We start from the raw sequence: 22,991 nt of genomic DNA on the forward strand, positions 1-22,991 counted from the left end.
ATACCCGGAACAATGCGACCGACACTCGAACTTGGTGTACCACTTTCACGTGGCCGTCGCCTAACCCAGCCACGAACGAGCGGCGTTCGCCTAATGATTCATACACAACTCCGTCCGCCAGAATCATCAATTATATTCGAGCCATTGTTCCGCGACTGGAGACCGGGCCCATTATCTAATACATCTAACCTACAAAACTTGTACCGACGGCGGAGTGCCCGGCCGCAAACGCTCCGCGGTCGAATCCACGTTGAATCTGATAACGACGTCGGGGTGGTAACGTTTCGCCGGATAAGGCGGCGATCGGATGAAAAATTCACACCCCGGCGAAGTTCGCACCCTCGGCTGAAACGTCCGTGCGGAACGCGCGCGGTTTCGAGCCGGTGATTAGCGCCAGGATCGAGCTCAATACGCGGTCACGAATATCAATCGATTCGGTAACCGATGTGTATTTCGTTCCGAGCGAACCTTACTCGTAAAAAGCACATCCGACACGATCGATCGCGACCGGTTGATCGCTAAATTACCGAATCGTTGTATCTCATTGGGCGCCACGACGGTTCGAAACGTTCGGGTAAGAGCCCACGATCGCCATATCGAGAGTTAATAGGGGGAAAGACGGTGCTCGACATAGTTTAGATAACGATATTACGTCGAAACGTTTCAATTCCAATTTGGACCTCGTTCGGTAAAATTAATAGCCCGTACGTGTAAAAAGGGTAACGAGAGACGAGAACCAAGCGAGAAGAACCAGTCGCATGAGTCTAGGAGAACATAAATTAACGACTTATGGGGCCGCTCGGTGGGAAAAAGTTGGAAAAAGTTCCATACCGAAGTATTATACACCTAATATCGATGCAGAGTTCCGAGATGGAAAATTCCTTTGAGATTGCAGCCGAGTAACCCGATGCACCGATACTTGTATTTTTATATTTTTATGCAATTTCTTGCTCGCTTCCTGTGATGCTTTTTATGTTGTCGGACTGATCATTTTGATCATTTTATCGAGGGGAGCCGAAATCGAGCCCCGAAAAATTCGAACGTAACTTTGGTATTTAAACTATGCACACGTCGGTGTCTTTCTCCTATTCCTGCGCTACACGTTTCTTCGATCATACTTGTCGCAACGCACTTGACAGGTTGTGCTTAATCATACTGGATCCTGATTTTCTGCAACTTTCTGTCGGTTAGTTGCAGCATAATCGACCGCAACACATCCAAGTTTTCGTTCCACTGTATGCATTTACGTGCACACAATTTTAAAATTGAATATCTTTAATTGTTTAACTACAGTCCGCGCAATAATACGCGAACGGTTGTTGTTGTTATTCTAACGTTCTTATTAGACAAATTGAAAGAAAGTGTCTACAAGGTGACAGTTAAGTAATTACTTAATTGCGTAAAAACAAGGTACAGACGAAAGTTACATTTAATCGTAACTTGGATATTTATGCGAGCGATTTATCGTGTGGTATAACTGCCAATTGCATGTGCACATCGATGACACTCCAAGGGTGTTTTTAAAATGAACGACCAAACGTCGAGTAATTTATTCTACACGTTACTATGATAAAACAAATATCATATAGACACGGATTCGTAAATGCTATTTTCGAAGTTACAGACGTGGAAAATTATACATTAACGGATACATTCGACGTGTAAACAAACGATCGAGGACGCAAATATTATTTGCTGTTGCACGGATCAGTGTTTTTCAAAGTGGAGGGCGCGACCCCAGAAGGGGGTTACGAATTTAAGAAGGTGAGTCGAAAAATGTTTTTATACAGAAGAACATGTACAATTGACAAATCTCTTTCTCAATTAATACCTTAAGAAGATATATTTTTCCTACAGAAATATATTTTTCTTGTATCTGCGTTATTTCTCTTGTGACCCAATTTCTAAAATTTGATTCGAGAAAATGATCCGTGTTACTCGAATCTTAGCATTTTCTTGTTTTCCGCCACACAATTTCCAATATGTTAGCGCGATAAATATAATTTATTCATCGTTGCGAGAGTTTTGCAAGCATTTCATTGACCAGAGATTTCTCCGACTAATTCTTTGCATCCAACGAACGGAAGATTCTTTCCTTTTAAACGAGACGTTCCTAAAAACGTTTCAAAACCACTGCTCCAATTTCTCAAAAGTACAATTATCAAAATTTACAACCCGCGAAACGAAATTATCAAAGATACGTTCATACACCTCGTCGTTACAACCAACCGAAACAGAATTCTAGACCAGTCTCGGTAACACCCTTCAAACCCCTTCTCTTCAAATTTCCCGCCACGGAATTATTCTTCGCGGCCAAGCCCGATGAGAAAGTAACCGGACACCCTGTACACTGTAGGTCTTCATTTTTCTTATCTAAAAGTGTCGAGTTGCTCCCGTTAACTTCCCGCTTCCTCGGCTCAATCCTACACACGTTAATTAGCCGATTCATTGTCGCCGCGGCGAGAAACTGACTTCGTTATCTAGTCCATCCAGCTCGATCGCGGGACGAAAGGTTCGCTGGTTGAAGTAGCAGCGGCGGCATGTGCACGGGCGACGCCGGCGATAGGCAGATAAATGGACGCAGATAAACGAGCGGAAAGCGAGGGAATGGCGGAGGGACACGTATATACGTGTACTATGTACGCACGGTTGTCCGCGGATCGACGTCTGCCGCGGCCGAGTGTTTCGCAAGTGATCCGGTGTTACGTGGCGGTAGCCGGGGAAAGAAACGGGGAAAAAAAAGGAAAAAAAAAATAATAAACCGTCGCAATGCGGGCAATAACATTTTTTCCGAACCGTTTCTTTTTTTCTTCGCTTCGGGTCCACGGTGCAAAGAGTAACTTTGGAAACGGGGTAGCAACACGACGATGACGTCGACGATGATGAAAAACACAGAGATCGACGATTCGCGAGATCGTGCAGCTTCCGCGGGAACGTGATTCGGGCCAATCCGCTTCTCTATCCGCGGCGAGATCGATACAACCGATCGGTCCGATCTCTCGCGTCGCTCGTTACCGCTCCTACGGCGAGCCCGCGCGAAATAGCGCGCGAGCTAGCGGTTTTTTCGTCCACGCTTTCCTTTTTCACCCTCTTCCTCCTTCGCGCGGGAATATCTCAGCCCCGGCCAGGATCCGCGACGACGCGTACACGCCCCGTTTCTATGCGCGCTGGGGCTACGGACTAAACGCTCCTCGAATTCCTCCGTGTTCGAACATTCGATCGTTGGGGCACTTCGAATTTCGAATGTAGCGGGTTGGCGGGCAAGTTCTGTCGTATTTTAATCGTTTTCAGAGTAGAATGGCGTATTTCGAGAGTCATTGCTTCACCAACCACTCGTCTATCTTGCCTAACACTCGAACTATAAGAGGTTGGCGGAAACGTTCTGTCGTATTTTAATCATTTTAAGGGTAGAATGTGTTATTTGGAAAGTTATTGTTTTACCAACCACTCGTCCTTTTTACCTAATACTTGGTCGCTTGGCGATTCGAATGTTGAATGTAACGGATTGGTGGAAAAGTTCTGTCGTATTTTAATCATTTTTAGAGTAGAATGTTTTATTTGGAGAGTTATTGCTTCTTCAACCACTCGTACGTTTTGCCTAACACTCGATCGCTCGAGCGATTCGAATGTTGGATATAACAGGTTGGTGGAAACGTTATGTCGTATTTTAATCATTTTAAGGGTAGAATGTGTTATTTGGAAAGTTATTGTTTCACCAACCACTCGTCCTTTGTACCTAATACTTGGTCGCTTGGGCGATTCGAATATTGAATATAGTGGCTTGGCAGGAAAGTTCTGTCGTATTTTAATACACGTGAGTAATTTTGAGAGTAAAGTGCGTTTACTTGGGGACGCATTATTTTACCTACCTCTCGTACGATATAGTTTCAATACCCTTTAAATTTTTTCTTTAAGACACAACAGAACTTTTGTGCCAACCCAAAACAACGAAAACGTACAAAAAATGTACGAACATGAATAATTTATCCAATGTAACCCGTTTCAACCCTTAATTTGAATCGTCTTCGGTTCGTACTTGAGAGTAAATGTGAAGTCAATTAATTCCATTATATATGTGTGTTAATCCTAGACTCTATTAAAGCGTATACTTGAGTAAATATGTAAGCAACACGTTGACAAAATATTAATGGTTCTTTTGTAAAAATTAGTCAATCAGTCTCCGTACAAATCACAATTAACGCTTAGACATATTTGAGTAAATAAATCGTAGAAGAACAAACCGTAAACTACTATTTATCGATAATTAACTCTCGCATACCGAAGAAGACACGAACGAAAGGTTGGAATGCATTTATATTAAATAAACGATTCTCGTTCGAACTAGATATTTGTTCTAAAAATACAAATCGAATGCCGTTCGAACGTTCGAGTATTCGAATACTCGTATATTCGAAGTTTATTCGTACCATTCGAGTGGCTGTGAAGTATTCGAACAATTCAAACCCTCGTACGTACTCGTGCACGTGTAATGGTTATCCGAGCAGTGATCTACGACCGCGCGTTGCATTTTCGCGACAACGGTCGTCTTTTCCGTGGATCGAGCACGATCCATCGCGTGTTTCATCAGCGAGACCTTGATTCACGATTCGCTGCGTGATACGAGCTACTTATTAGTCGCGTTCAAGAGACGAGGAAGATGCCTAGGCGAATAGAAAAATTATTGCACAAGACTTTGTTCCGTTACGAATTATTCGTGTCCCTGGACACTCGATCGCGAGTTTCGACGTCGATGGAACAATTCGCGATACTTCGAGGTTCGAGAAAATTTGTAAAATTCACGAAGAATATGAAATTGAATCGCGAAGCAGCAGTTTGCCGAACCTTACCTCCTCTAATCAACGTGTCAAGTGTCGTGTACTGTAACTTGTTTTTTTTTTCAATTCTTGTCAATGAAATTATGAAATATAAATAAAAATTCATTTCACGATCGGCAAGGTCAAATCGATTCCATCGAGACTTGTACTTTTCGTTCTCTAACCTTGGTGCGTTCCTCGGATCATTCTCGGCCATTTGTTTCTACACGATATATTGTTTTTTTCGTAATTGAAGCTGTTACGAAAGAAACAACCGAATGTATTTTCACAGCCCTCTCATTGTATCGTAAAGAGAAAAAACACGAGTACATTCGGGACATTTTTAACCCGAAGACCCTAACCCTCTTGAAGATAACCCCAAACTAAAGAACAGTGACACAACCGAAAACGAATTTATAACCGAATACGAAACGACGAAATTGTTCCGAATTAGAAAAGATTTGAGAACCACTCGAACGGAAACTGGAGCGCAGCTTGACATCGGAACGGAGAAACTAAATTGCACGAATATGTGTTTTCAGTCGGTGCAAGAGTCTCGTCTAGTGCGGGGAATCATTTGGCATTGAAAGGCCGCGTATTACTTCGAGGATTCGATTTTGGTCAAAATTGTAAAGAGATACTTATCTAAATGGAAATCAACGTCTTTTTAGTAACGCTCGAGCGATCTTTCGACTTTCGTTTTCTTCTCGTGTTTCGATGGCGTGATGCACCGACGATATACAACAATACTTGGATCGAGAGTTAACTTTTTAACAGCGTGTTCGAACGCGTTCACCAACGGTGGCTTCCTTCCTGGATTTTCATATTTGACGGCACGAACCAATTAAACATCGTACTCGACTTTCATATCCGGCAGTACGAGAAAAACAGGAACGTGGACTTTTCAGTTACACTCTGTAAATTTCGATGAAAATAGTAGAAAAATGATCATCTTGGCGCGTAACGAACGTTCATCGAAAACTCGTCTCGCACGGAACGAATATAAACCGTACCGTGTATACCACGAGTGAACACGTTTCGAATAAATGTAACATTCGTAAACCGTACAATCTCGAAACACGTTTATTTGAATCCGCTCGAAAAATGTTTAACCATTCTTTCGCATCGCACGATAGGCGAAAGATAATCGACCAAGTACGAAGTAGAAACACCCCGAGTTTCCCATCCTCGGTCTTCGCGAGGGCAAAAAGAAAGAAAGAAAGAATCTCGGTTGAAGTAGTCGCGGTTCCGTGAATAAATCCGCGGCTAAACACAGCGAAAGGCGTCGAGGAGCGGTCGATAGCCGGTTTTATGTGTCGCCTCTTGAGTGACAGCATTATCTTATTCCCGGAGCATAGGAATTAACAGATCGATGCGAGCGAGGAGAGGTTGCGGACAGAGAGGGTTAGGTCGTTTCGATCGTTCGCCAATGACGACACGGGATGCCGACGGGTGTTATAGGTCTTTCTTCTCGCCGTTCTCAATAATAAATAACGAGACGCGGAGGATCCGAGTCGGTGGTGTTTTCCGTCGTCGATTCGCGGAGCTTCGATGCACCCGGTGGGTGCCATCGGGTGAACGTTCACCCTAACCCTAACCCTGACTCGGAACCCGGGCAAAAGGGGGAACGGTTCCGGCGAGCGGTGGTTGGCCGAGGATTCGGATTTCGAATTCATTTCGCGTGCCCGCTTCCCTCCTGCGCGACTTTCGAATCTCGTTTCGACGCGTTGGCATTCCCGGGGCCAATGAGGAGAGATCGGCCACGTTGGTCGACGAAGACGAAGAAAAAGGAACCACCACGCCCAAGGTACGTGGCAGAAACGCGCGGACGCCGGGGCCCCGTGTTGGTAACCTACGTGTCTCGCGTCTACGTGTCTATCCCCTTTGCACGTACACGCGAGAGACCGTTCCGCGGCGGCGGTGTGCACTTCGCGTGCACAAGTACGCCCTGTCTTTCTTGCCCCCTCCCTCCTCCCATCCCTACCTCCCTCCCTCCGCGCACCTCCCCTCTCCTCGTCGCTCCGCTTCGTTCCTCGCCTCTTCGCTCCTCTCCTCGCCGCTCCGGTCCCGCTACCACCCTACGCTCCCTACCTCCCTACCTCCCTCCCTCCCTCTTTCCCTCGTTCGCGCACACCGCCGGCACGAAACGCTATAAGCCACCGCGTCCTCAAATTGAAGTCCCGAAGAAAAAGAGATGCGTGGCCTCACTACTCTCGTTCCTTCAACCCTCGTCTTCGTCGTTTTCCGTTGCGAAGTCGAACGCGCCAGGGGTAACGGGCGAGAGAGAGACAAGAGAGAGAGAAAGCTGCTCTCGAGTAAGAAGACAAGAGAGAGAACGAGAGAGAGAGAGAGAGAAAGCTGCTCTCGAGTAAGACGACAAGATAGAGAACGAGAGAGAGAGAAAAGAGAGAGAAAGCTGCTCTCGAGTAAGAAGACGACAAGAGAGAGAGAGAGAGAAGAGAGAGAAAACTGCTCTCGAGTAATAAGACGACAAGAGAGAACGAGAGAGAGAGAGAATAGAGAGAGAGAACGAAAGAGAGAACGAGAGAGAGAGAACGAGCGAACGAGCTGACGGCCACCGAAGCGGGAGGAGGAGGAGACCAGCGACCAAAGGGAAGATGGAAGAGTCTGAAGGCTGTAAGCGCCATGTTGCTGGCGATGACAAGAAACCCGATGCGACGGTAGCTGGGCCAACAGTGCAGGCAGAGGCGCTTGCTCGAACGCCTTGATTGGCCGATTACAGATTATGCACGCTGCACCCTGGAGAGATGCACCAGCCGCGGAGCTTCCATGCGACTGGCCACGCTCGCCGGAGAGGGCTTCGTTGCGCCGGGACGGTAACCACCGGGCGTGTTGCTCGAAAACCTTCGGTGCTCGAATTCCGCGTTTATAGGGACGAAACCACCCCGCGGTGAGACCCGAGGAAAGAAAGAAAGAAAGAAAGCCCAACGTCCCTGTTAAACGTCTTGATACGCGCGCGTTCGCTCGTTTCGCGGGCTCGGTGGTCGTCGACCCGGTGCTACGTATCTTGCTGATTATTTCAAAGCATTTTTCGAACGCTTTTCTCAATTTCTCGTATCGTTGTTGTTCGACGGAGAAACGAGGAGATATCGTCCCGAAGAATACGGACAAACTGCACAGTGGTCGAAAGAACAACAGTGGTCGAAAGTTTCGATCCACGTGCAAATGGAACACTGTAATAGGAATTGGACGCGTTAGCGCACCACAGTGGTCGCCGGTTATTCCCAATGAGATAACTATACCGCCCACGACGATATAGACGTTCGTAACGGCGAATATGTTACCGCGGCGTGGACGTACGCGGACGAGACGCACGAAACACGCTGAGCAGTCAATGTGTTAACGACTTAACCGTCGTAACGTTAACGCGTAATTTTACGTTTCGCGTTATTTCAAGTAACCGGGAAGTGACTACTAAAATTCTGTCTAATCGATCGTAATTGAATTTCTCAACGATACTTAGCAATGACACCGTCGCGAGATTCATAGAGAGCGCGAATCGATCTCGCTCGACATTTTTATTTATTTCGCGGGAAGTGATTGGTGAAAAACTTCCGAACACCGCGTACGAATACACGAGACGTTCTACCGTATCCCTTGAACGGAATTACAGCGAATGATGTGCCTTAAAAAAACCCAAGATCAATTTCTTCGAAAATGTTCCAACGTACACGTTCGTCGCGTTTTCTTTTAACATTTAAACACCTACTCAACGGTTGACTCGCGTCACCGGACACCCTGTACATCATAGCAGCGAATGAAATTATCGATTTGCCGTATACTAACCTGAACTGTCGCCAGAGAAAATACCAATTCGATGGGTAACTCAAACGCTGGCAATTCGCGGTTCGAGGAAGCAAAATATCACGAGCACGCGGTCGAGGTTCCAGCGGTACCTACCGAGGTTAACGAGCGTTCGCGAACAAAGTGCGCAGAACTAACACGGTGCACTCTTTTGAAAATCAACGAGTAGAAAACGGTCCGTTCGTGGTTACTTTGCAAACAGGCCGACGCGGTGACGCGATTGCTCATCAAGCCTGCGTCGCGGGTCGATTCTCTCAATGGGGAGAGGGGGCAACCGACTCCCGCGGTGCTCGGACTAATGAAATTATCCGGTCCGGGACCCCCTGCGACGACATCAACAAGCCACGACAGCCAGTTATCCCGTGATTACGCGATACTCGGTTACGTACCACGGCGTGCGTACCTATGAGAAAGCCTTTAGCCTTTTGACGTCTTCGGGATCGAGGGGTCGCGCGCGGCTAAATCAATCTTCCGGATTCTTGCACCGGTGATGGTCTCGCTATCGCGATTCACCGTGTCGAACGCATCGGATAACGAACATTCTGTTCGAAGAGATGCTCCGAACCAGCATTTTTACCACACGGGACTCGAATCGTTCGAAGATGTCTCGATTCGAGTTGCGAGTACCGAACGAACAACGAGTAGCGAATCGTTTGAAAATTCTTCGCGATGTCTTGCCGTTTCTCGATAATTTGAAATGTTTTAAATTTACGAACGAGTACCTTTCGAACGAGTGGTACAATAACGGATAAGTTCCTCTTGAAATAACTGTGTCGATATTATCGTAAGTGTTATGTGTTTCCGAGACTGTCGAGACTTTCGAGATTACCCAAATGGCTCAAATATCGAATACCTTGAAATTCGAGGTCATCCAAGTATTCGAGACTGTTCAACTTTGACATTTCGGAATGTAAGAATCTTTGAGATTATTTTAGTCTCGGGACGATCTCCAAGTAAATTGAAACTCGACACGACCGGCTCGAGATCGATCTTTCTTCTTTGTACTTATAATTGTTCAATTCACGGTCTTGAAAATATGCTTTGGGAGAAATTTGTTAAAGATTTGGTAAGACGCTTTAAACTTTCCGGAAGTAAAGTTATACTATAGTAGCTATTACAAATAGAAACGCGCATATTGGAAAAGATCGTAAAATGCAAAGAAAATTCGCAGAATGGAGCAACGAAGACAACGATAAGACGCTTTAAGCTTTCCGAAAGTAAAACTGTACTGTAATAAGTATCATCTAAAGACACGTGTATTGAAAAAGATCGCAAAATGCAAAGAAAACTCTTAGAATCGATCAACGACCCTACTTGACTACGAAGATCTCCCTCAAGATCGCGAACCTTCACACGAATCGAAAAACCAGTGTTTCGTTCCCAATTTCGTGACTGGTGAACAGCGAATAATCGAATCGGACGGACCGAATGTGTAATTGCTTCTCCGGTGATCGTGATCCCGAGAGCCTCTCGATAAATCGTCAACGCGCGAGTTCGGGACGAGGATTCACGGGCCCGTGGAGGTCCGCTCCAATTAGCTACCAGGCACGATTACCGTCTAATAAATCGTTAATTGGAAACCGTGGGACTATTCGCGAGAAATTCATGGCTCTTGGACGACCGGCGCCCAATTAGCTTTTGACCGCGGAGTTCCCCGGTCGGTGCTAATAAATCGTTAATTGGAAACCAACGCGGGATAATTAGCGGAAAGTCTTCCGAGGATCGCGCGAACCGTCGCCCGGTGAAAAGCTGAAAAACTCCCCGATCGTCCGCGAGAATATTTACGAGCGTCTCGTTAGTCTTTCCCATCGGGTTCTCCCTTGGTTGATGCCGTAGCTGGACGCTACCGGCAACCCTATCCCCTGTGTCCAGGGCGTGGCGGATCGGTGATTTAGTAAAGTCATTTGTGCCGATAATGCTGACAGATGCCGTCCATCGAGGGTCCTGTTACGCTGGACCGTCCGTGCAACAGGATCTCCTCGTGGTTCACCGAGGAGGGGTGAACGCGAGACGCCGCGACGTTTTGTCCAACATTTTGCAAACATCGTACAGTCGCTTCGAACGAACACCGACGAACGACGACAGATACGATCCAATGACGCGCGTGACAAGACACTCACCTCTACCCTGGTTCTCCGTATTTAACGTACACGATAACGTTTGTTGGAACCGTTGCGTAAAAAGTAGAAATATTCGATAATTTCTCGATGCACTTGTTACTTTGTCGCATTACCAACGAGAGTTGGGCTACTTAAAAGTTTACTATTATTACGGTTCGTGTCTTGTAAACGCTTTAGAGAATCGTTGTAACTTTGGAGCGCCGGTCACCAGTGACCACCGTGGTGATGATTAACGTATTAACCCCTTGAGTGTAAAGGATGAACGCGAATGTGAGTTTTCCGTGTTGGAACTCAACTTTGGCAGACTACAAGAGTCACGATACCCTCTCTTTTTTTTTATCAATATTAATTGATAAATCTACCGTATCGAAGATTAATTTTCGTATTTTGAACAGGCACTTTATACCGATGTGTATTAATTCGCAAGCATTGCACCGAGGTGTCGACCGAGTATCGAAATTGGCTCGTTAATTAGGCAAGATGCATTCGTGGATCTTTTTCGTAGCACCGATACACTTGAAACATTATTAAAATTAAAGAACGAGACAACAATGATAGGCTACTATCCGAGTTGTCGACTATTCGAATAACTTCTTTATTTTTGTCAATATTCTTAATTACATTTCGCGTATTACATTTGCGAACCAACCCCCCAATTTTGTCTCGATTAAAATCAAATTTGAAACTTTCATTTCGAATCAAATAATTTGTTCCCAAAGAAGTTACCGTCGTTTCTTTTATTTCCAATATGTCGCGAACCAGGTTGAACAGTAATCCATTATTCCGCAGTTACTCTTGTAATTGATCGATAAACCTAATAGTGGTGATAATAATCATAAATCAAATAATAATCACCGAGATTAATCGGTAATAATAATATTTGCAATCTGTGGTCGTAAATCGGTAATTTACACGATAGTTGATAATTTAATGAAACAAGATGTAATTGATAGGTATCAAATGCGAATCGTATATCTCGATGAGTCTCGAGCCGTTCGAAGACATTCTCTGGAAGTTTATTGCAAGAGGATCGATTTCAAACGTAAATTGCGTCGATGGTATCGAAACCATGTGGCATTTTCAATGACGTTAAGACGCAAAATCGTATTTTTGAACGTAAAACGAGAAACGATTCTCGAACGTCCAATATCGCGCAAACGTACGACAAAACGACGATAATACCAAAAGTGAAAAATTCATCTCTGTGCAAAACTGTCGAACGAATAAAATATAAACAGCTTTCCATTTCCTGTACGTGGAATAGAAATTACAACGGGTATTATCGAACGAAATTATATTTCACGATTGAACGAACAAACGTTTCGAATAAATTGCCGTACGTGATTTTTCTTCGTCGTTCATTGATTCGTATAAAATTTTGCCCATCTCTGGAGACTGACGTCAATGCGTTGGTCGTACGCAACCGTCTCAGTAGCCACGACCGTACGGTCGCTGGCGAAACGTTTCGTAATACCATCCTATCTGTTATTACTACTCGGAGGAAGTTCCGTTTACACTGTCATATTCGTCACAACTCTGCACAGTCACGCGATAAATGCTCGTTACGGGTAGAACATTTTCGCGAAACCAGCTACGAACACGTTGAACAAAAATCGTCCTCTCGTCCGCGTGCCGATGAAACGGAATGAAACGTCGAACGTACCGGGTAATTTCCCAAGTCTCTGCGTATTCGATTGCGCGAACCTCAAACACGATTTCACCTATTCGAACTACGCGACGATCTTTGCTTCGTATTCGATCTTTCGATCGTCCATCGAAGAGACTTTAACTCACTTGCATCCAGAAACGGAATATTTACTTATTCGACAAAATACTCTCCAGTCCAAGTTACCAGCCAATTGACAAAATACCGACGTGCAAACGATCAATTGCAAATAATTTCTAAAAAGGCCGTCGTTCGCCGATTCGCGAGCAACGATATCGGGAACTGGTCTCTACGCGTAACCAATTCCGCTTCTCGGTACAAATGGGTCGACCGGACGATTAATACGTCTCGGTTAAGAACGAGCGGAAAATTCATATCAGACACCGTCGCTGTGTAATTAGCGATTCAAGGATCGCGTACGATGTTTCGCCGCCACACCCCGTAGCTTCGGTCCCAACCCCCGGGTGTACCGATCGTGCTCGTCGCTCCGGCGATTTTCCAACGATACTCCCGTTAACGCAAACCGCATAAAATTTTCAACGAAACAACACCTAATTACCGCGATAACTGCGCGGAATACAATAAACTACGTACGTAAGAAGTCACGGAACGACGTTCGCGCGCGTTGATTCGCGTGACGAGTCTGGCATATCCGTCCGTTGCGCGCATGAATTTCGTTCGTTGCACGTGAGAACATCGTTCGAAGAGGGTTGGCCGGTTCCGCGCGCGAATCGATCACGAGAAAGAAGGGAAAGAAACGAGACTGACCTGCGTTTGCGTGAGCCCGAGGCTCGCCGCGAGCTCCGCTCTCTCTGGCAGCGCCAGGTACTGCGTCCTCTGGAACCGCCTGTTGAGCTGCTGCAGCTGCAGGCTGCTGTAGATCGTTCGCGGTTTCCTCATCTTCTTGCCCTTGCCATTCCTCAGGGAACCACCGCCGCCGCCGCCGAGCTCGTCGACGAGGCTGCCGCCCTTGTCGCCCAGCGGCGAGAGGTCTGCGAACATGCACCACCCTAACATCAACTTTCAGAGTCCTCGTCACCGGTGGCGTACGAACTAAAGAGAAATTCAACTGAAACCTAACCACCGTCGACCACCGGCGCGACGCGAAATCGAGAAACGTCACCTATCGAACACGGATACCGACTTGGGCAAATTAACGGATCGCTGATGAAATTTTACGATGCAGGAGCAAATTCACCGATGATATTGTTGTCGTTTTTGCGCAAACGCGACAATCTACGGATTCGTGTGCATGTTCGATACGGGCGAAAAATGGCCACTTTGTATCAAGGTTTTTGAACGAGGAGGATACAAATGTAGTGTTTGTGATTCGAAAATAGATAAGAATTCCTCGTGGAAAATTTGCGAGGTGTTGTTAAGGCTCGACTGGGGACAATTATTATCAGAAAGAATCTGAAACTCGGCGAGGAATTAATTAAAGTTACCGTACTGGGGTGGAAATATTAAAGATAAATGTCCAGCCGTGTAGAATGTGTACTGTATTATTAATAAACGAATGAACAAATTTCAATTAGATTATTCCAATGTATGTTTACGAAATGGTAAACTTTGTGGGAAAGAATGCAAAGTTGCTCCTGCGATCGCATTAATTTGCCCGCGTCTGTACTACCCGCGTTTCTCACGTGAGATTGCTAGAGTAGCTACGATAATAAGAAAATGTACAAAGAAGAAAGTCGAGAAAGAAAAGTGTACAAGAAACAAGAATACGAAATGTAGGACAGCCGAGGAACGTTCGCGTTCCCCTTCGATATGAACGAAACTTTGCAGGTTCGCGGAACGAAATAAGGAATGCGTAAATATTATATTTTTAACCGCGCTCGAGTTTAGGGGTGAAACTTTGGAGGTTAGTTTCGTCTCCTAATGTAAAAAGTTGCTGGAGTTTGTTCGAAGAAAAATTCTTCACATTGACAATTTCTCCATGACAAAGTAAAAAAATTATTTTTGTCATTTTGATTCCCAGCAGAAGACTGGGAACTGAACCATCGTACTGAACTCTCTTCATTTTGAATTTACAAATAAAGGCTGAAACGTTGAAAGGTGGTTTCAATCCTTACAATATGGTACACCTTATTTCTACTCATTCCACGAACCTGCAAAGTCTCGTTAGAATTATTTTGACAATATAATAGAATTATTTTTCCATAGATCTTTCTCGACCGAAGGAGGCGTTAAAGGTCGCGAGTAAGACCCTTCGCGAACCGATATCTCCGCGTTTTGAAACGTTACGCGACAAAGCATCGGGAAAGATTCGACCGCTCGCGTCCAATGCGATAAATCATCGTTGATCCCGCGTAATTCGCGCGGCTTGATCGCTATCTCCGCGAACAATATCGCGGCGCTAACTACGGTGTAATTAATTACAGAAGGAGAAAATAAAACGAAGACGAATAAGAAGAAGAAGAAGACGAAGAAGAAGAAGAAAAAAGAAAAGGGAATTGTTATAAATTAATGTTAAAATAATTACGCGCTGACTGAGTAAACGCATCGTGCCAGCCGGCGACGCTATCGTCGGCGCGATCGCGCCATTATGTTTATACCCTAATTACAATGTAGCCGTAATGCGGCGCGGTGTGAATCCTTGAACGTAACACAGTCATTTAGAGATTCAAACGGGCTGCCTTGTCATTTCCCGACGGTCGGGGACCCGTTGTTATTTTCAAGGAAACGCGAGAAAATTCACCGTGAATCGTGGACCGAGGGACACAGTGGGGGATCGTACAGGGGGTTGTTCCGCGTATCTGTATTTACGTGTTCGCGTGTGTGGTCCACGCGAGCGAGAACGTCGAACGACGAAACTCGGAATTATCCGTGCAACGTAACACCGGGGCTGCGCCTCTGCCCGCGGAACCTTTCTCTGTGCGATAATAAGCGTGACTATTAATTAACTTAATTTATGGTAAGCGACCGGACATGCATACGCGCATACGCGGTACGATTCTCGTGATTTATTGCCACACCGTGTCACCGGCACCGGGGGCGTGTACGTCTGACCCGTGGATCAACGAGTTTCGAGATCGATCGCGGAACAACACCGTGGATTTTTATTGGAAACACTTCGAAACACAGTGTGCTAAACCTGTGAAACGATACCAGGTGGAACTGAAAAAATAGATCGACCTGGTATTTAATAACCAGATGTAACGTTAGCTGTCTCACCGTGCAACTTGTACGGGAGTTCTTATAATTTTTCATCGCAATTTGAAAAATATTCCACCAACTGTAACAGAGTATTGAAAAGGTGGAACGTTTCTCAACCGGCTACACTCGAAAGAGTTGACCGAGCTTGTGTAAAAACGACGACACGTCCCTTGGTGACACGGCGACACGCTCGCGGCGACGCAACGCGACGCCTCTGTTCCAGTTTCGTCGGGAAGGTTGCAGCGTCCTTTGGTCAATGAAACGATATCGCTCTTTCGTCGCGAATCCTATCGTCTCGAATACATTAGCACCGCCGATTAGGCGCGCGCCTTGTCGCGCGACGATGCTTCCCGTCAGGTGGACGCCATAAATATTGCTGCTAGCCGTTTGTTTATCGTGGCTGGAACCGACCGATGTCATTACGTATCGGGTCGGAAGGAACAATGGATGGTTCGAACGCGTTTCGATGCTTCGTGAAACGAGCGACTTCGACGACTGTTGTCGAGGAGCACCGAATACGACGCGTGGAGAACGAAGGACGAATTTTCAAATCGAAAGGAATCTTCGTTGAGGATAGTGGACCATTGCCAGACAATTGAACAAGTACTATTTAGGAACGATTTCGAATTTATTTCTATATATGCCGATACATCTACATCCTACGTCTAGAAGTAGGTATTAGGATACTTGCCAAAAGTGAATCTAAAAGCGTTGCGAACTTATCGAAAGAGTCGAGAGAATATTCCCCCGAAATCAAAAATTGATATTTATGTATATAAAACGATAGTTTGAAGCTTAGAAAATTAGAGGAAAAAATTACATTGAAAAGTCATATTATCGAGAAATATGACACCTATGGCGTGAACTGTATTTTTCTCAAAGAAACAGGATACTTTAATACTTATGAGCGTATCTAGCCTAGTATCTCTCTAACGTTGTTTCGAAAATTATCGGTAATACAGGGATGCGTATCGAAAAAATTCTTTATAATATTTAACCCGATATAAAATTGTACAATTAAATAACAAATTAGTAAATAACTACCCCGAAAGGTCGTTTAAGTAAGTCAAAGATTTTCAACCTTTCCGATAGCATTTTTAATAACGAGTATAGAGAAACTGTACATAACAAATGGCTAGCGATATAATTACTATTCGCGGTGGTGGTCGAGCGATAACGGTTGTTGATGGTATGAAATTAAGATTCGTTGTAAAATTACAATTAAAGCGAAAAGTCAATTTATACCGAAACAATTAGCGAATGTATAACAATTTCTTGGGCCCCAAGATACCGATCTTTCGATAGTTTTCGTTTCCAGTACCAAAGGATTACTTTAATTTTAATTTGACAATCAACTTTAATTTTATACTATCAACACCTGCTATGACTCAACCATTATCGCAAGCAATGTTTACCTCGCTAACCACTTATTACGTATAATTCCCCTATCCTCTTTAGCGAAAAAGATATTATTATATTTATTATAGTTTCCCCATTTATTTTCGAATGGAACTCCGAAATAACAGACCGAAAACATGAAAATTGAAATGCTCGTACCGACGTCCGATATCGAGCTCGTTACCGCTACAGTGCTCAATTATTTCAATTTTCGTTGCAATTTCGTTCATTTACAGTTACGTACTGTCAGAAATGCAGAAGAAACTGCAACGAGCTTCGTTTTTCAGTTTTCGATACTTTGTAGTTCAAAGGAACATCGATTCACGCATGCATCATTGCGTTACGTAAATTACAAAATATACCAATTACGCGTTGAAAAATTTACCAACTATGAAGAAATATGAACAGAGGTACGCGCACGACCCGACGTACTCGTAATACAAAGTTTCTCGTGTAAAACCCAGTTTACACGAACTAAAATACCTGGCAAGCTGCGACGACTTATATTCGATCGTTAAAAAAAAAAAAAAATTGACCAAGAAGTAGAATAAACTAGATACGCTCCAATCCGAAGATCAACTTCAAAGGTTTCACCAACGATGAACGAATAGTCTATCAACCGACGATGGAAAATACTCGATAATTTCGAAGCTGGACGAGATATTCGGAAATTAGAATGAATCTTAACCGGAGATCGATCGAACGAAGGAATTCGACGAACGATCTTTCGTTGTGCAGCTGCGATCCGAGAAACACGCACGCGTCAACGTTATCCCCATAAATCGTGGAACGTGGTCAACGTCTCACCGTAGAAACAACGAAGAGAAATATGTCGCGTCGGATTGACGCGAATTGCCCTCTTATCGCTAATCACACTCGATACAATGAATTTACCGCCGTGCTGCCATTGATTACGAACGAACCGAGTGCACCTAATCACAGCGTCTGATGCAACTCCGACCGACAGAAGTACATAAACCCTTGGAACCAGCGCCCGGGCAGTGGTAGGTGCTGCGTTTAACGATATACATTTTTCTTGCCACCGTTTGCGGCTGACGAGAGGTTATAGTCGTTGGATGCAGCAACGGTATGCAAAACAGTCGTTGAAAACTGCTCGACCACCTGAACCTACTACTTTGCCGTAATTCACACGGGTCATTTGCGAACGCCGGTGCGTTCTTGGCTCGCTTTGTGCACAGCGTACGTGCACCCTGTTTCCAAAGTCGCGCGATTCGCGCGTGCATGGAATCGATCGTACCGATTATTCCTGCGAATAATCGGTTTCGCGGGTAGCAATTTATTGACCTATATTTGCCGACGTCGTAAAAGTCGCCGCGTCGCGATTAACCCTCGTGTCGATGCTTGGGTATCCGGGTACCTTTTTCTCCGTATATCATTTAAAAATGTTCAACGTACGAAATATCGACAAAGTTGTACCCGAATGGCGTTTTCTCGATGCTCGTGACTGTGTCTCTTCGTTTGTAATTTATAATTCAGTCCATTCGATGGAAAATGTCTGTAGGACGAAGGTAGCGTAAACGATACTCTTTCAAAGGAGAAAGGGTACGGAATTCTTAATGAAATATAAACTGTCTTTATTGTACGAATTGGAATTCGAAGTTTGTGTGAAAATGATTAAATGTCATTAAGACGCGAGAAGGCTCTATAGAATTTTATTTCTTTGTGGCTGGTTCGATTAATATACTCTCGATGGCTAATTACCAGGAAAAATGTTTAGAAAATATTGGGTCGTTTCTATATCGATAACCGGAACAAATCGTTTCAATTATGTACTTCGAGTAATATACAAACTTGGTACCAAATTTCACTGATTAACGACAGTGGAAAATCTTTCGATTCATAAACCCCGGATTTATGGAACTCGTATTATCAATTTTACGATACAACGACAACACTTGGGAAAATTCGGGAGCGCCCAGTAGCACCTAATAACTTTAATTGTATAAAAACAATAGATAACGAGACCTGGTCGAGAAAGTCCACCAGGACTCAAGAACTTCACCAGGGTTAAACATGTACTCGAAAAACTACGAAAAGTCTACAATGTACAATTTCTTTCGTACATGAAACTTTCCAAGCACAAAAACACTCTTCTAAATATATTATTTTCCTTAGTCCTTATAAATATTTTCCGTACAGGACGTCGATTATCGTCCGAGCAGAAACACATCGTTTATCGACGCGTTTTGATCTATCGATCGGTGAACACCTAATTTCGCGTAGACGGGCAGTCGGTTCGAGGAAAAAAGTATTCTAGAGCGTTCTCGCGATACGGCGGCTCCCGCGCATGCGCGGGCGCTGTCGCGGGCGCTAAGCGAGCACTCGGTGCCAGGAAAGCGAGGAATTCGTCGGCGGTGGACACGAAGTTCCACGTAAACGCGAGGAAAAAGCGAGACTCGGACGAACAGTTTATTGTCGAGGTTGAGGCCTGCGAGCGGCGCACGGTGCACTTTGCGTGACGAGCGTTCGAACCCTACTTTTCTCATTGTCAGCTGGGGGACGAACGAATTCCCAGGATCCGGTTCAGCGAGAGCCGCACGATATCTGCGGATGTATCTACGCCGGAGAAAACACGACTTCCGTGCAAATCCTCGAGCCCTCGGGCCTCATCGTCGTCACCATCATCCCCGAGGTCCAGCCCTCTCCTTCCCTCCCTACCTTTCGAACGGTGTACCGACGATCTTCGAACCGGCGCGGCGCTCCTAATCCTTGTGAAAACAACCGTTTAATACCTAATCCATCACCCGACCGGACGTCGGCTCGGGCCTCGAGGAGGCGCCATTGTCTTTGAACCGTTCCGGATTAATTTAGCCGCTGGTTCCGTGGCCAGCGGGTCGGTGACTAATGTAGAACTCGGTAAAAGTACGAGGCATCCCCCTGGCTAATTGGATTCTGCTTCGAGCCTCGCTCCGTGAAACGTCCGGACGGTTCTGCCCGATGACGGGAACAAGCCGAACTGAAACGCGCTGCGATGTTAATGGCCGGTTCATTTGTCGCGGCGATAAAGATTGGTCGACGATACACGCTCCTCACCCGAGGGAACCGTTCTCTTTTCCAGCGAGCGCGAAACGAAACCCGTACGGTGAATCTCGTTCGCGAATGAATACGATACGCCATCATCGAGCGAAAGAGTGACGCGAGGAAATGTCTGTTAAATACCCTGCGAGTGAACTTTCGATACTCGAGCATCGAGTTTTACCGATAGAACGAATGCATTTGTGTGTACGAAGAGACGAGAAGAACTGCATTTTCAATAATGAAAAGTGTGCAAAATACGTTGAAGTATCGGTTGTGATCGGGAAGAGTGCAAAGGAAACTACGAGTGCTTACAGGCACCTGTGTTTCGGGTAGTTTCTTGAGTTTCACGAGTGTGGAAAGTTGTGTTTCTCGACTTGTCGATTCGTTTGAAGTATTTGAACAATGATGGTTACTTACGATGCGTTTAAATAACATCTTCGGATGCAACGAACAGCGAGCGAGATTATAACAGGAACGAGTAGAAATTTGTGAGGATTTTAATTTACGCGAATTCTCATGCTATTGTTCGAATTTATAACCAGAGTATTAATTGTGTAGGTGTACCGAGGAAATTTCTGAAAATTTAAGAGATATTCACTTTCAGATTGTGCTTAATATTACGCGTAGTGTAGTCTATGTAAGCATATTGGTAAAAATATTATATACTCTTCTCTATCTAAGATTTCTTTTGCTCTTCGAATGTACACATTCGTCCAGTTACGAAGAATTAAAAATAATAGTAGGTATATTTAGCACATTCAACGATTGTCCACCGTTATTCCAAGATTGACCGTGTTGCATCTTGTCATCGACCGATTATCGGTCACGAAGACCCTGGAAACGTTTCGACGAAACGATGTCGATCATTCGTAGAAGATGATCAACAATCTGCGTGTCGCGTGTCTACTTACTTCGGTAGAAGTACGACTATACTACAGGTAGCTTAAACGCATCCTGACTTCATGCTCTGTTTCTAACTCTGTTTCTCGATATAAATATCAAACATCGATTATAAACCAAGCCATCTAGATTACTGTAGTTTACGATTATCGTGCGTTCAATTATTCTTCAATTTCGGATTACTTTGATCTTTTATCGTGTACTTGAAGTCGTTCGACAGGCTACATTTACACTCGAAATGTTCAGCTAACTCTAAGACGAATGTATCGTCTTTCGAATACAGAGACCAAGTTATTGAACGTTCCATTGAAAAATAAAAACAATTTCCGTTAAAATATCCAAAAGATTCTGTTCCAAACGCGTCGCAAATTCACAGTCACGACTATCCAAGCTACCAAGCGTTCCATTAAAAATTAGAAACATTTACTGTAAAATGTCCAAAAGATTCTCTTCCAAGCACGTCGTAAATTCACAGTCACGACTATCCAAGCTACCAAGCGCTCCATTAAAAATTAGAAACATTTACTGTAAAATGTCCAAAAGATTCTCTTCCAAGCACGTCGTAAATTCACAGTCACGACTATCCAAGTTATCGAACGTTCCATTAAAAATTAGAAACATTTACGTTAAAATGTCCAAAAGATTCTGTTCCAAACGCATCGTAAATTCACAGTCACGACTATCCAAGCTACCAAGCGTTCCATTAAAAACTAGAAACGTTTACAGTAAAATATCCAAAAGATTCTGTTCCAAACGCGTTGCAGATTCACAGTCACGACTATCCAAGCTACCAAGCGTTCAATTAAAAATTAGAAACGTTTACTGTAAAATGTCCAAAAGATTCTCTTCCAAGCACGTCGTAAATTCACAGTCACGACTATCTAAGCTACCGAACATTCCATTAAAAATTAGAAACGTTTACTGTAAAATGTCCAAAAGATTCTGTTCCAAGCGAGTCGCGAATTCACAGTCACGAGTAACGGGCGACGGTTGCCCATACCCCGAGGAGGATGTGCAAACAATAGCGTGCCTCTTGGTAATTAGCTCGATCGTGATTCCAAAACGATATTTATTATTTAATTAATCCAATCGCCTCCATCAGCGTGTCGCCGTCGCCCAGGAACAACGGTGCCAAAACTATCGACACGCTAATCGAACTCGAGCCGTTATTGCATTCTCGCGATTTGTCGCGCGCGCGTAAACGCGCCGCGAGGATCGATCGTTCGCGACTACGCGCGTTAAATAATCGGCGAATCGCTAACGTAAATGCGCGTCGCTGGCGAACGATGCGCGAGAATCGCGAGCCATCGATACCGATATCGCGACTACGATCGGATTTTTTTGTCCTCGCTAACATTGCTCGAATATTTTGTACACCGAGCCAAGTATGTAGGTATTCCTGGATATCCGTAGTATTTGTAAAAGGCGATACGGATAATGATAACAACTTTTTTGTCAATTATTCTCTGCAAATTATTCTCTGCAAATTATTCTCTGCAAATTATTCTCTTCAAATTTCTAGAATCGACTCCGAAATATTATTTTTCCAGCACGAACCAATTAATTTCGTAAAATAGATTCTTCAACACGATATCGTCGTCCATGTTTGATAACTTTCTATACTTTCTCTGTATAAAATCAACTATACCATACTCCCTTAATATATTATCCCTATACTATACTCCCTATACTCGTTTGTTATATTTTTTTCGAAAAGGTAATAATACAATAATATACAAAACAAACAACAGAAATACTTTAGGTATTATTTCCCACTTGGTATCTAAGAGAAAATAAGCGTTAGAGAAAAGCGTTAGACAAAAATACTACGCAACGTCTACTTGCTCTTAGCAGCTCATCGACGAGGAAAGAACAGTTACTTTATAGTTTCTTATATTTATTCCACCTTCGATTACAGAAAAATAATATTCAAAATTTGTTCGTAGGGTTCGAATACTTGTACGATATTCCGATATTGAATTATTCGAGTAGCCCCAGCTTTGGTCGAGGAACGGATCGCTCGGTAGAAACGGATCAGATCGGGGGGTGGATGGGGGCAGAGGCGGTGGT

The 22,991-nt window shown here is 44.4% G+C and overlaps 1 protein-coding gene across 9 annotated transcripts in view; it reads right to left on the reverse strand.

The window, feature by feature from the left end:
- Dll (homeotic protein distal-less) overlaps positions 1-22,991 on the reverse strand; it is a 179,340-nt gene that overhangs the window by 145,589 nt on the left and 10,760 nt on the right. For 6 of the 9 annotated variants that reach the window (XM_076324924.1, XM_076324918.1, XM_076324923.1 and 3 more), the window contains exon 2: positions 13,194-13,435. In XM_076324924.1, the coding sequence (XP_076181039.1) occupies positions 13,194-13,435 (242 nt within the window). The remainder of the gene's footprint in view (positions 1-13,193; positions 13,436-22,991) is intronic. The other 3 variants (XM_076324921.1, XM_076324919.1, XM_076324926.1) reach the window with 1 other exon arrangement.

The sequence above is a fragment of the Ptiloglossa arizonensis genome, chromosome 12 (genome assembly GCF_051014685.1).
Source record: "Ptiloglossa arizonensis isolate GNS036 chromosome 12, iyPtiAriz1_principal, whole genome shotgun sequence".
Taxonomy (NCBI): Eukaryota; Metazoa; Arthropoda; class Insecta; order Hymenoptera; family Colletidae; genus Ptiloglossa; species Ptiloglossa arizonensis.